Source organism: Panthera leo, chromosome D1, assembly GCF_018350215.1.
Source record: "Panthera leo isolate Ple1 chromosome D1, P.leo_Ple1_pat1.1, whole genome shotgun sequence".
Taxonomy (NCBI): Eukaryota; Metazoa; Chordata; class Mammalia; order Carnivora; family Felidae; genus Panthera; species Panthera leo.
This window is the reverse complement of record NC_056688.1, coordinates 38,554,728-38,570,774: the sequence shown is the minus strand read 5'-3', so window position 1 is coordinate 38,570,774 and position 16,047 is coordinate 38,554,728. Positions and strand designations below refer to the sequence as shown.

Sequence of the window (16,047 nt, the reverse complement as noted above, 5' to 3'; positions counted from 1 at the left end):
GCTATTACATTCTGTTTCTGTAAGTTTCACTCTTTTTTTTTTTTTTTTAATTTGTTGATTCCACACATAAGTGATACCATGCAGTATTTGTCTTTCTCTATCTGGTTTATTTCACTTAGCATAATGCCTTGAGGTCTATGTTGTCCCCAAAGCCAGATTTGCATCTTTCTCAGGACTGAATGGTATACCCTTGTGTGTGTGTGTTTGTGTGTGTGTGTGTGTGTGTATCACATCACATCTTCTTTTTTTTAATAGGGAGGTAGAGAGTTATTTTTTATTAAAGATTAATGAACATATAGTATTATACTGGTTTCAGATGTACATTATAATGACTGAACAATCCTTTTTTAAAATAAGTTTATTGTCAAATTGGCTTACATACAGCACCCAGTCCTCATCCCAACAAGTGCCCTCCTCAATGCCCATCACCACTTGCCCCTCTTCCCCACCCCCCATCAACCCTCAGTTTGTTCTCTGTATTTAAGAATCTCTTACGGTTTGCCTCCTTCCCTCTCTGTAACTTCTTTCCCCCCTACCCTTCCCCCATACGTTATGTTTCTCAAGATCCACATATGAGTGAAAACATATGATATCTGTGTTTCTCTGACTGACTTATTTAATTTAGCATAATACCCTCCAGTTCCATTCACATTGCTGCAAATGGCATGATTTTATTCTTTCTCATTGCCAAGTAGTATTCCATTGTGTATATAAACCACGATTTCTTTATCCATTCGTCAGCTGATGGACATTTAGGCTCTTTCCATAATTTGGCTATTGTTGAAAGTGCTGCTATAAACATTGGGGTACAAGTGCCCCTCTGCATCAGCACTCCTGTATCCCTCGGGTAAATTCCTAGCAGTGCTGTTGCTGGGTCATAGGCTAGTTCTATTTTTAATTTTTTGAGGAACCTCCACACTGTTTTCCAGAGTGGCTGCACCAGTTCGCTTTCCCGCCAAGAGTGCAAGAGGGTTCCTGTTTTTCCACATCCTCATCAGCATCTAGAGTCTCCTGATTTGCTTATTTTAGCCAATGACTCAACAATTCTATGCATTACTTAGTGCTCATCATGGTAAGTGTGCTCTTTAATCCCCATCACCTATTTCACCCATCTCCCTACTCACCTCCCTTCTGGAGGCCACCAGTTTGTTCTCTGTATTTAGGAGTCTGGTTTTTTGTATATCTCTTTTTCCTTTGCTTGTTTATGTGTTTTGTTTCTTAAATTCCACATGTGAGTGACATCATATGGTATCTGTCTTTGACTTATTTCATTTTACCACAGTTCACTCACTAGGTCCAAACACATTGTTGGAAATGGCAGGATCTCCTTCTTTCTTATGGCTGAGTAATATTCCGTTGTATATATACCACTTCTTCCTTATCCATTCATTAATGGATATGGACTGGGGTGCGTCCATGTCTTGCTATTGTGAATAACGCTGCGGGAAGCATGGGGTACAGACATATCTTCGATACTGTTTTCAGGTTCCTTCAGGTATATACCAGGAAGTGGATTGCTAGATATCATATGGTAGCTCTATTGAATTTTTTGAGGATCCTCCATACTATTTTCCATAATGGCTACATCAGTTTACATTCCTACCAACAGTGCAGTTTTTGCACTGAAATTCCAATTTGAAGTTAACGTCACTAGACCGATTTTGTTTATTTTGATGCTACGTTAGTATTTCTTTTGTCATTCCTTTATTTTCAAATATTTTGTGCTCTTTCCTTTAGATTTAGCCTTCAAACTTTCTCGAAGAGGCTCTCTGCTCCAGTGAGGTGAGGCGCCACGCATGCACTGAGGCAGGTGCATCAGGAGAAGCCTCAGAGACGCGCGGCTCCAACTGAGGAAGCCTCAGAACCGCAGGCTGAGCCAGGACTTGGTGCAGAGGGCGTGCGCCACTGGGAAACACTCTACTTCCTTCCAGCACGAGATGCTGCCCAGAGTGGCATCCCCCACCCCGTGAACAGGCAAGCCTGGAAGAGATATCACTTCATTTGTTTAAAATTTCAAGTCCCAACTACTGCCTCACTCACATGACACAGCTTTTTTTTTTTTTTTTTTTTTTTTTTTTTTAATAAAGAAAGACTAGAGAAGGTATTATATTACCCCCCTACTTCCTCGGGTATCTAAAACATACCTGAGACCCCAGGAGTCAGTTACTTATTACATTGCAGCCATGAAGCAGCCTAAGAACCCAAGTTATACAATCATGACCTTTCACCCAACCACGGAAGAATTTAAAGATTTCCCCAGATATATTGCGTACATGGAATCCAAAGGGGCACACCGCGCAGGCCTGGCCAAGGTGATTCCCCCCAAGGAATGGAAAGCCAGGCAGGCCTATGACGATATCAGTGACGTCTTAATAGCAACTCCCCTCCAGCAGGTGGTCTCCGGGCGGGCAGGTGTGTTTACTCAATACCATAAAAAGAAGAAAGCCATGACAGTGGCGGAGTATCGCCAACTGGCAAACAGCGGAAAGTATCGGACTCCGCCACACTCGGATTTTGAGGATTTGGAGCGAAAGTATTGGAAAACCCGCCTGTACGATTCTCCGATTTATGGCGCTGACATCAGCGGCTCCTTGTTTGCGGAAAACACTCAACAGTGGAACCTTGGCCACCTGGGAACCATCCAGGACCTGCTGGAGCAGGAGTGCGGCGTGGTCATCGAGGGCGTCAACACGCCCTACCTGTACTTTGGCATGTGGAAGACCACCTTCGCCTGGCACACGGAGGACATGGACCTTTACAGCATCAACTACCTGCACTTCGGGGAGCCCAAAACCTGGTACGCGGTGCCCCCGGAGCACGGCCGGCGCCTGGAGCGCCTGGCCACCGAGCTGTTCCCGGGCAGTGCCCGCGCCTGTGACGCCTTCCTGCGGCACAAGGTGGCTCTCATCTCGCCCGCGGTCCTCAAGGACAACGGGATCCCCTTCAATCGGATCACCCAGGAGGCTGGCGAGTTCATGGTGACGTTTCCCTATGGCTACCACTCTGGCTTCAACCACGGCTTCAACTGCGCAGAAGCCATCAACTTCGCCACCCCGCGATGGATCGATTATGGCAAAGTGGCGTCTCAGTGCAGCTGCGGGGAGGCCAGGGTCACCTTCTCCATGGACGCCTTCGTGCGCATCCTGCAGCCTGAGCGCTATGAGCTGTGGAAGCGCGGGCAGGACCGGGCTGTTGTGGACCACACGGAGCCCACCTCGCCAGACAAGGGGGAGCTCAGCGCCTGGAGGGAGGCCCAAGCTCCCCGGAGAGCCCTGCTGGGCCTGAGGCACCTCCCACCCCGCCGGGCCACGCGCACCCCTCGGCCTGTGGCCGCTAGTGGTGGGACTGGCCGTCGCACCCCGATGTGCCTGGCCTCCCCACGCTCCTCGCCGGCCCAGACTTCTTCCTCTGATGCCCAGTCTGGGCTTGTCCCCGCCTGCACTTCCCAGGAGGCTGGCGCCACCCGACCACCGACCCCGATTCCCTCTGCCCGAGATGTTCATCCCTCAATGGGCAGATGTGGTCCTGGTCGTCGTCCTCGGGAACAAGGGGCCCGGGGGCCCAGCATCCAGGCCCGGGCCAAGAGGCCTCTCTCGGTGGGAACGCACACAGCCCAGTACCCTGAGGCTCTGCCCCTCCCTATGAATGGACTCTTCATGGTCAATCCTGAACCACTGAGCCCCGGACACCAGTTTTATGCTGAAACTTCTGGGTGCTGTTGTGGCCCTGATCTTCAACCCTTAGGGCCTCCATTGGATCCTGAGAATGCGATGCACCCTGGCCCTTGCCTGCTATCCTTGGACAACATCACAATCAACTTCTCTGACAATGTCCCACTGACTTGCCCCAATGTCACTGGGACTCGGAGAAGATTCCCCAAGGACTCTGATGGGGATTGCAAGGCCCCTGTGAACCTCTCTGAGGTTGTAATGATAGACCACACTTATGCCTCTATGAATCTGACCCCAGCTCCAGTTGCCAGACCTTCCTGCACCCCTGACTGTGATCCTCTGGGTTCAAGTCTGAGGCAGTTGCCCTCTTTGAGCCCTGGGATGTGTTCACCACCCATGGAAGATCTCCAGCCTTTGAGCTCATGACTATTGAAGATTTTGCCCAGTATGGCTGTATCTGACCCTCAACCCCAGGAACCACAGAAGCTCTCAGGCCCACAACAATTCTGTGCTGGGCCTGTCCCAGAGGTGCTTTATTTTCTAGAAAAGACGCATCCCCAAAGATGCCAGCTTCCACTGGATATGCTACATGCCACTGCTCACGTTGAAACTAGACCTAATTGAGTCTGTCAGCCAATTCTGCCTCAGGGATCTTTGTAACTTTATTTTCTTAAAGTTGCATCTGCAAAGCAAGGAAAGTCTAAAATCCTTAACATATATTTTTAGTATCAAGACTATTTATGAGATACCTTCTTAAAAACAAGACAACAGGTCCTAAATGGAGTGTCTTATGCTAAACGCCATGTCACTAAACAGAGACTTAATTTGTATTTAAATGGAGAAATGGAGGTTTAATCCAGTTAATCAGGAATCGTCTGATCAGTACCAGTTAGGTTATCTGCTGATAGACTCCTTCCATCCTCTAAAGGAATGTAACCCCCATAATCAACTCAATTTTTTTTTGCCTAGTATAATTTCCTTCTTCCTCTTCCTTTCTGCCTATAAAAGTCTCATAAAAAATGGAGATCTAGTAAGTAAAATGTTTTCTGAGTTCTGTTAGCCATTCTAGTGAATTAGTCAAACTGAAGAAAGGGGTTGAGGCAGCTCTGATTTATAGCCAGTTGGTCAGAAGTATAGGCAAGTACGGGATGGGATGCAGGGGTTGGGGGTGGGGGAGCGTGACAGTCTTGACCCTTTAACCTGTAGGGTCTGACACTATCTCCAGGTAGTTAGTTTCAGAAATGAGCTGAATTCTCAGACATGGTAGTGTTCTGAGCATTGGTGGTGGTGCTGGTGTGGAGAAACTGGAACACATATTGTAATTGGATGTTCAGGACCCCTTACTTAGTGCAAGACAGAAAAAATGGACAAACTTAATGATGTTGAAAACTTAACATTAACAATAAAGGCAGACTTATGAACCTGGTAATAGACGATACTTGCTTTTGTGAAGTGCCAATGGATCAATCGCAAAAACTGACATATATTAGTGTGAAAAAAAATCAATAAATTCCCTAAACAAAGGAAAAAATCAAACAGCAATTATCATGCAATAAAACTAGAAATTAATTTAAAAAAATTTTTAATGTTTATTTATTTTTGAAAGAGAGAGAGACAGAGCATGAGTGGGGTAGGAGCAGAGAGAGAGGGAGACACAGAATTTGAAACAGGTTCCAGGCTCTGAGCCATCAGCCCAGAGCCTGACACGGGGCTCGAACTCACAAACCGTGAGATCATGACCTGAGCCGAAGCTGGACACCACCCAGGCGCCCCTGGAAATTAATTTTTTAAGACAGAAACTATCAAGGTCTTTTTTCCCTGAGTACTAAAAACTCTCAGTTGAATGACTTGATTTGAGCCAAATTTTAGCCAGATTTCCAGGAAACAAGGAAGCAACATAAATATTTGTAATTACATGACCTCTGGAGCCGGACTGCCTGACTTTGAATCCTAGCTTGACTCTTACCACTTTGTGTGACCTGGGCAAATTACCTAATGGTGGTGACTCAATTTCCTCAACTTTAGAATAGGGAGAGTCATAGCACCTACCTCATATGATTGGTATGATGGTTCTATGACTTGATACTTATAAAGTACTAAGTGGATGCCTGGAGTCCAAGAAGCATTATTGGAGGGCTTTTAGATTTAAAATGAATTAAAGGGCCACCTGGGTGGCTCAGTTGGTTAAGCTTCCAACTTCAGTTCAGGTCACGATCTCACAGTTCATGAGCTTGAGCCCTGCATCAGGCTCTGTGCTGATGGCTCAGAGCCTGGAGCCTGCTTCGGATTCCATGTCTCCCTCTCTCTCTGCCCCTCCTCCATTCACGCTCTGTCTCTCTCTCCTTCAAACATAAACGTTAAAACAATTAAATTAAAAAATAAAAATGAATTAAATACACATGGGAATATATGACATTCAGTTAAAATAATATTAAGGAAAATTTAGAGCCTTAAGAGTTTTTATCAATAAAATTGGAAGAATAAATTAACTGGTTTAAGCTTCTGTCTCCTAAAGTTAGGGAAAAAACAAAGAAAGTACCAGGAAGGAATTTATAAAGGTATTAACTGAGGAGTTAGAAAAAATATATAAAATAATATAACTAATAAATCAACAAGAAGATCAGATAATATGGATAATTTTCTAGGAAAAATTAATTGAAACGGATTTCAGAAAAGAAAGAAAATCTAAGACATAAATTTCTAGGTAGGAAATATAGAAACATGTCAAAAAATCTGCCTCCTCAAAAATCACCAGTACCAGATAATTTTCCACTGTAACCATAAAACATTTAAAAAGCAGGTATTTCCAAATCTCTTCAGGCATTCAAAAAGAAGAAAAAATTCAAAGTTTGAAAATTCGAACTTTGCATAATGAGAGAAAATAATAATCAGATGTTATTTATGAACACTTACACAAAAGTTTTGAATTAAAAATTAGCTAAGACAGTGTAACTATATTATAAAAATAACCCAATGACTAAATGGGATTTATTGCAGGAAGGTAATGACAGTTTAAACTAAGAAAATCTGGTAATATAACTTAGTTAATTAATAGATCCAAGAAGAAAGGTTGAATGACAATTTTCATAAATGTTGATATGCATTTGACAAAATTCAACACTCAGTCTTGTTTTATTTATTTATTTATTTATTTATTTATTATTATTTTTTTTTTATTTAAGAGACGGTACGCATGTGTGTGAGCAGGGAGAATGGGACAAAGGGAGAGAGAGAGAATCTTAAGCAGGCTCCATGCTCAGCATGGGTCTTGATCCCACAACCCTGGGATCATGACCTGAGCTGAAATCAAGAATTAGATGTTCAACCGACTGAGCCACCCAGCTGCCCCTCAGTCTTGTTCTAAGCACACCCCCATGTAAGAATCAGTGAATAACAATTCCTTAAAAAGAAAACATTGTCTCTAGCTAGTTAGCTATTTTAGCCCCAAAGCCAACATTTTACTTAAGGTAGAAATATTTGAGACATTTCTACCAGTAATTAAAATAGAGTTAGAGGTATTAACCAATGCAAAATATTAGAACTGTAAGTGATGGAAAATAAGTGATAAAATTACTTTTTTTTTAAAGTAGGTATGATTAAATACCTGGAAAACCCAAGGAGGAAGCTAGTTAAAGTTTTCTTTTTTTTTCCTCTTACTCTACCCTAGCAGGGCTCTGTGCAGCCGAGATTTTAATTCTTGCAAGAAGAAGTCAATCACAATTTTGTTGTTCATCTACAATGAGTAGCAAAAAGGAGAGAACTTAGAGAGCCCAACATTTGGGGATTTTCAATTAGGTAAAAAAAAATTGTTGGGTATATATTATGCAAACTGAAAGGATAGTCAGCATTGGTTAAGAATTCTTAAAGTCAAAATTTTAGAAAAGGTGAGATCTCAGGGTGACTAACTTGGGGTGAGGATAAAGATCATTTAATAAAAGGGAGGAGGTGAAGGAACTGAGTGATCAGTTTGCTGAATGATGTTAAGGAAACTCTTGTGACCAGGGCACCTGGGTGGCTCAGTGTGTTAAGCTTCTGACCCTTTTCTATGTTTATTTTTATTTTTTTTACTGTTTTATTTATTTTTGAGAGACAGAGAGAGACTGAACTGAGCAGGAGAGGAGCACAGAGAGAGGGAGACACAGAATCTGAAGCAGGCTCCAGGCTCTGAGCTGTCAGCACAGAGCCCGAGGCGGGACTTGAACTCATGAACTGCGAGATCATTGCCTGAGCCAAGGGCGGACACTAAACCAACTGAGCCACCCAGGCGCCCCAAACGTCTAACTCGATTTCGGCTCCTGTCATGCATGATCTCACAGTTCTGTGAGATCGAGCCTCGAGTCAGGCTCTGCGCTGTCAGCTTGGGATTTTCTCTCTCTCTCTCTTTCAAAATAAATAAATACACTTAAGAAGAAAAGAAAAGAAAACTCTTGCGACCTTTGATGCTTTTCTTGTTTACTTCAGTGGTCGCCCACACGCAGCCAGTACAATTGCTCCTGAACAACACGGGTTTGACCTTCGAGAGTCCACTAGTACGTGGATTCGTTCCGAAAAATACAGTACAGTACTGGAAATGAATTTGCTCTTCCTTTTAACTCTCTTAATAATATTTTCTTTACCCTAGTTTACTTTATTGTAAGAATTCGGTACATAAAACAAACAACATGAAATACGGGTTAATTGGCTGTTTATGTTATCAGTAAGGCTTCTGGTCAACAGTAGGCTATTAGTAGTTGAGTTCTGAGGGAGTCAAAAGTTATACACAGATTTCAGCTGTGGGGGGGCATTATCACCTCTAACACCCAAATTGTTCAAAGGTCGACTGTATTTTAAACTTGCAACTGTTCCCAGAACTTCCATTTTATCATTCTTCTCATTTTTGGCAGATGACCTTAATCCCTACTTCCTGATGAAGGTTCCGAAATGATCCCAGACCTCTCTCCTCTGAACTCCTGTAACACTCAGTAACACTTTATTGAGCACAGACAATATGCCAGGAGCTGTACGCACCAAGCGTCAAGGTGAGCGGTTCATTTAATGTACAAAATCACCGTATTGTCATTCTCATCATATAGATGAAGAAATAAAATTATGGAAAAGTTGGATACAATGCTTGAGGTCACCATTTAGTAAATATTAGGGTCAGTATTCAAATCCAGCTTGTCAGTTAGTGCTAATTCTGCACTTGTCTTACCTTCCCCATGGGAATAAACGTCTTTTCAGGAAGGCCTAAGACTTGACTCATTTTTGTGTTCTCCATTAATCCTATCTCGATAACTTCAGCATTGTAGTCACTCAATTCATGTTGATTTGGGTCAAGGATTTGGTGAAATCATCTAGCTAGTTTTCCCTCTTTCCTGACTAAAAGTTTCTCTACATCCTTGTTTCTACCTTTTTTGTGGCTTTCGATTTTAATTCTATCTTGAATTACAGTGAGGAGCCATGGGATTGGATTAGGATATAGCTGATTCAATTAAAATGCTATTATTGGAGGGCACCTGGCTGGCTGAGTCAGCAGAGCATGTGACTCTTGATCTCAGGGTCTTGAGTTCAAGCCCTTCTTTGGGTGTAGAGCTTACTTAAAAAACAAAAATAAAATAAGTAAAATGTTATTGGCTTATCAGCCCATTCCTTTTCATTTTGAGGATGGGTCCATTAAGAAAGCACTTTATGGGGCGCCTGGGTGGCTCAGTCGGTTAAGCGTCCGACTTCCGCTCAGGTCATGATCTCTTGGTCGGTGAGTTTGAGCCCCGCGTCGGGCTCTGTGCTGACAGCTCAGAGCCTGGAGCCTCCTTCGGATTCTGGGTCTCCCTCTCTCTCTGCCCCTCCCCTGTTCATGCTCTGTCTCTCCCTGTCTCAAAAATAAAAGATTAAAAAAAAAAAAAAAAAAGCACTTTATGCAGCGGGGATTGTCTCATTTGAAATCAGGATTTTGGATCAGTGTAAGATAGGTTATATATTATTCTGTTCTTTTTTTCTTGTTAAATGTGTGAAGTTGGTAGAAAGGAAGAACTTTCTCTGTTACAAGTTTAAAGCTTCTGTTTTTCAGTTGTGGGACCAGCTTTATTTTTACATTGGAAATCTGATAGATAGAGTTTCCATCTCTCCTTGATTAAAAATGAATATATATAGGGGCGCCTGGGTGGCTCAGTCAGTTAAGCATCTGACTCTTGATATCGGCTCAGGTCATGATCTCGCGGTCATGGGATCAAGCCCAACTATGGGCTCAGTGCAGAACGTGCAGGCTGCTTGGGATTCTCTCTCTCCTCCTCTCTCTGCTCCTACCCCATGCATGCTCTTTCTCAAAAAAAAAAAAAAAAAAAAAAAAAAAAAAATATATATATATATATGTGTATATATATATATATATATATATATATGTATATACACACACACACACACACACACACACACATATTTAGTTATTGTCTCATGGGTGGTAACTAGCTTTGCTATGTTGTCATGTTGAAAGTTTTTTGTTTTTTGTTTTTTGTTTTTTTAATTTTTTTTTAACGTTTATTTATTTTTGAGACAGAGAGACAGAGCATGAACAGGGGAGGGGCAGAGAGAGAGGGAGACACAGAATCTGAAACAGGCTCCAGGCTCTCAGCTGTCAGCACAGAGCCCGACGCGGGGCTCGAACTCACGGACCGCGAGATCGTGACCTGAGCCGAAGTCGGCCGCTTAACCGACTGAGCCACCCAGGCGCCCCTGTCATGTTCAAAGTTTTAAAGACAGATTTTTATCAGGTAAAGTCTTCATTTTATGGGAAACTAAAGGAATAGACCAGAGTTGGACATGAATGATTTTAGAGGATACTGAGGGAGTAGATAAGAACAGTGCTGAGAGGATTCAATTTTTGATGGCACACGTAGAGCCATCAATCTATGCTGCTTCATTGTGAAGTTGCATTCAAGGGGGAAAACATATTTCTGGATCTTAGAAAATGCTCATGTGAAATCAGGATTGCATATTATTGGACAGTTGCCTGTTTACTTCCCCACCCTTGTTCTTAGAAACAAACAAAGAAATGTAAAAGAGATTAAGGCAAGAACTATTTACATTTGAAATAGAGTTTCAAATTCTTAAATCTTTACTTTTTATTTTAGCGATTAAAAACATTTTGGGGGCATCTGGGTGGCTCAGTCAGTTAAGAGTCCGACTTCAGCTCAGATCGTGATCTCACCTTTCATGAGTTCGAGCCTTGTGTCGGGCTCTGTGCTGAGAGCTGGGAGCCTGGAGCCTGCTTCGGATTCTGTGTCTCTCTTTCTCTGCCCTTCCTCTGTTTGCGCTCTGTCTCTCCCACTATCTCAGAATAAATAAACATTAAAAAACAATTTAAAAAACATTTTAAAAAATTTTATCAAATCTTCAGACTATTGAAGACTGTGGGTTTTTGCATCTTTCCACGTTCAGGTTTCAAACACATATCTTGACCCCAAATAGGTTTTATTTTAGTGGGGTGATAACAAACTGAGGTTACTAGCAGTGGAAAAGAACATTTTAAAGTTCGATTGATCTGCTGACAATGGAATTATATTGGAGCTGATTGGATAAAAATGATCTTTTCAATTGCGTCTACCTTCAACAATTGGTTTTGATTGAAATGCCAGTCAAAAAATATCCCATTTCCTTTGTGCAAGAACCTACTGAAAGTAGGGTTTCCATTCCTGAATGAATTGGCAAGCTGGGAGGTATTCTTACAATTTTAGTTGCTTAAAGAGTTCAAGTTAGAACTGGTGGTGATGTGTGACATATATGAGAGGTTTTATCATTGTAGTAATTAATACCTATGTTTATATGATTGTGGTTTCGTGTGGACCCTTCAGCTATATATATCCAGACAGACCTTGGGATTTGGGACTTCGATGCTTATTAATTTAAAACCATAGTGTCTCAGGACATGGCATATAGAATCTAAGTTTTTTTTTTTTAATTTTTTTAAAATGTTTTTATTGATCTTTGAGACAGAGAGAGACAGAGCATGAGGAGGGGAGGGGCAGAGAGAGAGGGAGACACAGAATCCGAAGCAGGCTCCAGGCTCCGAGCTGGCAGCACAGAGCCTGACACGGGGCTCGAACCCACGGACCGTGAGATCATGACCCGAGCTGAAGTCGGAGGATTAACCAACTGAGCCACCCAGGCGCCACTCTAAGTCTTTTACAATAATGACATTTCATCCTGTAGTGAAAAAAAAAATTAACATTACGGAAATAATGTTGCCTCCGTGGAATCCAAAGACAGGCACAGAACAGGCCTGGCTAAAGAAATGGAAAACCAGGGTGTCGGATACCGCTGCAATAGCCACTCCTTTCCAGCAGGGGGCGACGGGGAGGGGAGCGTGTTTTTTGCCAAATGAACAGGCCCGGCTGCTGGGGGGGAGTACCGCCAGCTGGCAGGAAAAGTTCAAGTGTCAGATCCAAGCATAAAATTCGGAGCGAAAATATTTGAAGACACCCTTATACATATGACCAAATTGTGGCATTAGAAATCAATGCTTCTTTACATGATCAAAACGCTGACACCTGGGGACCATCCAGGGCCTGCTGGAGCAGGAGTGCGGCATGGTCATCGAAGGCGTCAACACGCCCTACCTGTACTTTGGCATGTGGAAGACCACCTTCGCCTGGCACACGGAGGACATGGACCTTTACAGCATCAACTACCTGCACTTCGGGGAGCCCAAAACCTGGTACGCGGTGCCCCCGGAGCACGGCCGGTGCCTGGAGCGCCTGGCCACCGAGCTGTTCCCGGGCAGTGCCCGCGCCTGTGACGCCTTCCTGCGGCACAAGGTGGCTCTCATCTCGCCCGCGGTCCTCAAGGACAACGGGATCCCCTTCAGTCGGATCACTCAGGAGGCTGGCGAGTTCATGGTGACGTTTCCCTATGGCTACCACTCTGGCTTCAACCACGGCTTCAACTGCGCAGAAGCCATCAACTTCGCCACCCCGCGATGGATCGATTATGGCAAAGTGGCTTCTCAGTGCAGCTGCGGGGAGGCCAGGGTCACCTTCTCCATGGACGCCTTCGTGCGCATCCTGCAGCCTGAGCGCTATGAGCTGTGGAAGCGCGGGCAGGACCGGGCTGTTGTGGACCACACGGAGCCCACCTCGCCAGACAAGGGGGAGCTCAGCGCCTGGGGGGGTGGTGGGGGGGGAGGTCTGCCCAGAATCTCCACCCAGTTGGCAGACATGAGTTGTCATCATCGTCCTCAGGAACAGGAGGCTCAGGAGTCGACTGCCCATGCCTGGGCCAAGACGCGCTGCACACTCCGGACCCGAGGCTAGTCCTGCCCCGGGACAATGCTGGCTATCAGACCCCTGCAACCTGCCTTCGTGCTATGGCTTCCGCAGCTCAGAGTCCTTGAACGGACCTTGCTTCCTCCGGTCCCTCCCAGTCCTTCCTGGTTGCCTCAGATATGCCACCACTTGACACTGTTAACAATCGTTGGAGCTCTGGGCCAAGGTGGAGGTTGCAAAACGCTGTTATGTTTCTGGTAGAGCCCTCCCCAAATGCCGCTGAACTCTGGATCTCCGGCAGTAAATAGCATCAGTTCCTTGGTTTCATTTGCGTCTCGAGCTTGTTGTGGTTAAGAAGATTAGGTTTGGCATCAACCAGATTCAAATCCTAGCTCTGTCACTCACTAGAGGTTACGGGAAACTGAGCAGGTCAATGCACCCTTTCAGAGCTTCAGAGCCCTCCTCTGGAAAATGGGACACTGCACACTAGGCAGATTGTTGTGAGGACCTTATTAGCTAAGGTGTGAAACCATCTTTTTTTTTTTCTTTTATGTAGGCTCTAAGTTGGGGCTTGAACTTATCACCCTGAAATCAAGAGTCAAATGCTCTACTGACTGAGCCAGCCAGGCACCCTGCATTAAACCATCTCTCTCTCTCTCTCTCTCTCTCTCTCTCTTTTATTAAGTGTATTTATTTATTTTGAGAGACAAACAGAGTGTGAGTGGGGGAGGGGTAGAGAAAGAGGGAGGATCTCAAGCCAGCTTTGCCCAGACAGGGCTTGAACTCAAGAAACCATGAGATCATGACCTGAGCAGAAATCAGGAGGCAGTCGCTTAACCAGTTGAGTCACCCAAGTGCCCCACATTAAACCATCTTTTAACAGTGCCTACCATGAACTGCCCTATACTCAACCAACAGTAATTAACATTTTTATCTTGATTGCCTCTTTAGGGGCCACCTGGGAATATGGGCTCTGTCTAATCTTTGGAAAAGTCTGGGTCAGAAGAGGAAAGATTTTACATGAGCACTCTCAAAATAAAAATAGAAGAGAAAGTCCAAAGGAGACTTATAATTACTTTTTGGGAAGGGAGCTGAAACTCAGACTAAAGACATTAAGAGGGAAGTCTGTAAGGTGCTAAGAGTGTGTGAGTGTGTGTGGGGTGGGGGGGCGGTGTGTGTGCGTGCGTGTTGTTTCCTTCTGTTCTCCTGCAGCTGTAAGGAGTGAAGCCTTTGTTTGCCTGGAGCAGCAAGGAAATAAGGAGGTAGATTTTCTGTTTCTCCAGCGAGGCTTGGAGATAGAAGAAGGTGATAGGTGTGGCTATAAAGAGGCCGGGAAGATGGGCCCTAGTCCCCAGGATCCACGGTAGATAAGAAAGGAGACTTGGGGAAGCCTGCCTGGGCCTAGAGAGGTCTGGGGAACTCAGCTACAGCGAAGGCTCGTTGCTGCTGCTCATCAAATGCTGGCCAGGACATTCCGAGAGGGACTTGTTTCTCTATCCGGGACAACCGGAACTGTGGAGGGAGGTTCTGGTGCCTGGAAATGCCCATTGTAGGGAGCTGCGTGGGCTCTGCCTGCCTCCTCGCGGACCTTCTGATGGAAGATGTGCCTCAGGACAGTGGGTCACGTGACATCTCTGGGGACCTGAGATTTGCTGCTGGCCAAGGAAGAACAGTCCGTCTTGTGGGTAGAGAAACCTGTAGTCATTGGGAGTTGTGTGGGACCTCTTGCAACACGTGAGACACAACTTGAAAAGATGAAAGTCACTGCAGCGAGGGCGCCAAGAAGTTAGAGCTGCTGGACGGGGCTCCTCAGCCGGGCCGCTGTCAAATAGAGGCGCTGAGGTTAAGCTCTAGTTCTGGAGAGCGCCGAGCTTTCTCTCTGGCTTCTCCCCGCTGCTGGCCTCTCCTGCCCCTGTGCATCTCTGCACCTCGTGGCCTCTCCAGCCCTCCGGTCAGTAAACCCAGCCGATGGGGCCTGCTGCACAGTAGCGGCTGTAACCATCGAGCCAGATTTCCCGGGGCCCAGGCCACTCCCCACAGTGTCTCTTGGCTGTGAGGCAATCTCCCGTGGCCTGACTCCAGAACGTTGGAGGCTTTCCTTTCTCACCATCACAGAGCCAGTGACTGACTCCCCAGGGTGACTCCCGGGAGAGTCGGACTCTGCTTGTCCGCTACAAATGGCCTTCTGTCCTCAGTATGGGAAATTCTAGGAAGGCCGTCAGTCTGGATGGTGATCGTGATTCCCTGTTGATTCTTCTTCCCTCCCTCCTCCCCTCTAGCTTCTTACTTTGAATGGTCAGGCAAAGAAACAATCATGCTGTTGACGTGGTTTTATGTTTTCCCTCTACCCACAGACTCGGTTCCTCGATATGTCCGCCCTGCATGCTGATGCGCAAAGTTGATTCTGGGGCATGATATAGTTAGCAAAGCAAACCTTTCTGTGATCACTGTTTTTGCCTTTCTGGCGCTGTTTTTGCTCTTACTCAGAGACGAGAAGTGGACTTATGGGAGAATAGCCTTTGAACCTGCGCTTAGTCGCAGCAAAAAATCGTTGATTTTCTCTGAGCCAAAATTACAGTGCAAGAGTTCTGGGCAGTGCTGTGGGGTGTCATTGTGACAGGCACGTAGGAGGTGCTCAGTTCATCTGGATGTGGATCTCTACACCCTAGCTGCCTCAAGGGCAAGCACGAGGCCAGGGACACGCTCTTGGATTCTCTCTTTCTACGCTGCTCAGTTCTACGACAGCCCGCATCACCACCCTCACGGGCTTACCCGTGCCTTTTTCTTTGTAATTAATGGACTTTATTTGTTGGAGTAGTTCACAGCAAAATTAAGCAGGAAGTACGGGGACTCCCACATCCCCCTCCCCAGCCTCCGCCACCAGCATCCACACCTATGTGGTACAGTTGGTAGAGTTGATGACTCCACACTGACCCATCATTATCACCCAACGTCCCTAGTGACACGAGGGTTCATTCTCGCAGGTGTTCCTTCTGCGGGCCTGCCAAATGTATAAGGACACGTACCTACCCCTATAGTTCTGTGCAGAACGGGTTCGCCCTGACCCCTCCCAAACCCCGGGCAACCTCTGATCTTCGCACTGCCCTCATAGTTTTGCCATTTCCAGAATATCGTATAGT

The 16,047-nt window shown here is 45.3% G+C and overlaps 2 protein-coding genes across 2 annotated transcripts; both read left to right on the top strand.

Annotated features, from left to right (window-relative positions):
• Positions 1 to 2,159: 2,159 nt before the first annotated feature.
• On the top strand, positions 2,160 to 4,699 carry LOC122201015 (lysine-specific demethylase 4D-like). The gene has a single exon (XM_042906840.1). It carries the CDS (start codon positions 2,184 to 2,186, stop codon positions 4,095 to 4,097), a length of 1,914 nt encoding a protein of 637 aa, XP_042762774.1. The 5' UTR covers positions 2,160 to 2,183; the 3' UTR covers positions 4,098 to 4,699.
• Positions 4,700 to 12,190: 7,491 nt separating this feature from the next.
• Positions 12,191 to 12,955, top strand: LOC122201168 (lysine-specific demethylase 4D-like; the record flags this gene model as incomplete). The annotated part of the gene is made up of 1 exon (XM_042907113.1): positions 12,191 to 12,955. A coding segment is annotated over one exon (765 nt), but the record flags the coding sequence as incomplete, so codon positions are not given.
• Between the last annotated feature and the right edge of the window lie 3,092 nt (positions 12,956 to 16,047).

Excerpts from the sequence above, each read along its gene's own strand:
- LOC122201015 (XM_042906840.1), top strand. The coding sequence starts at position 2,184 with ATGAAGCAGCCTAAGAACCCAAGTTATACAATCATGACCTTTCACCCA.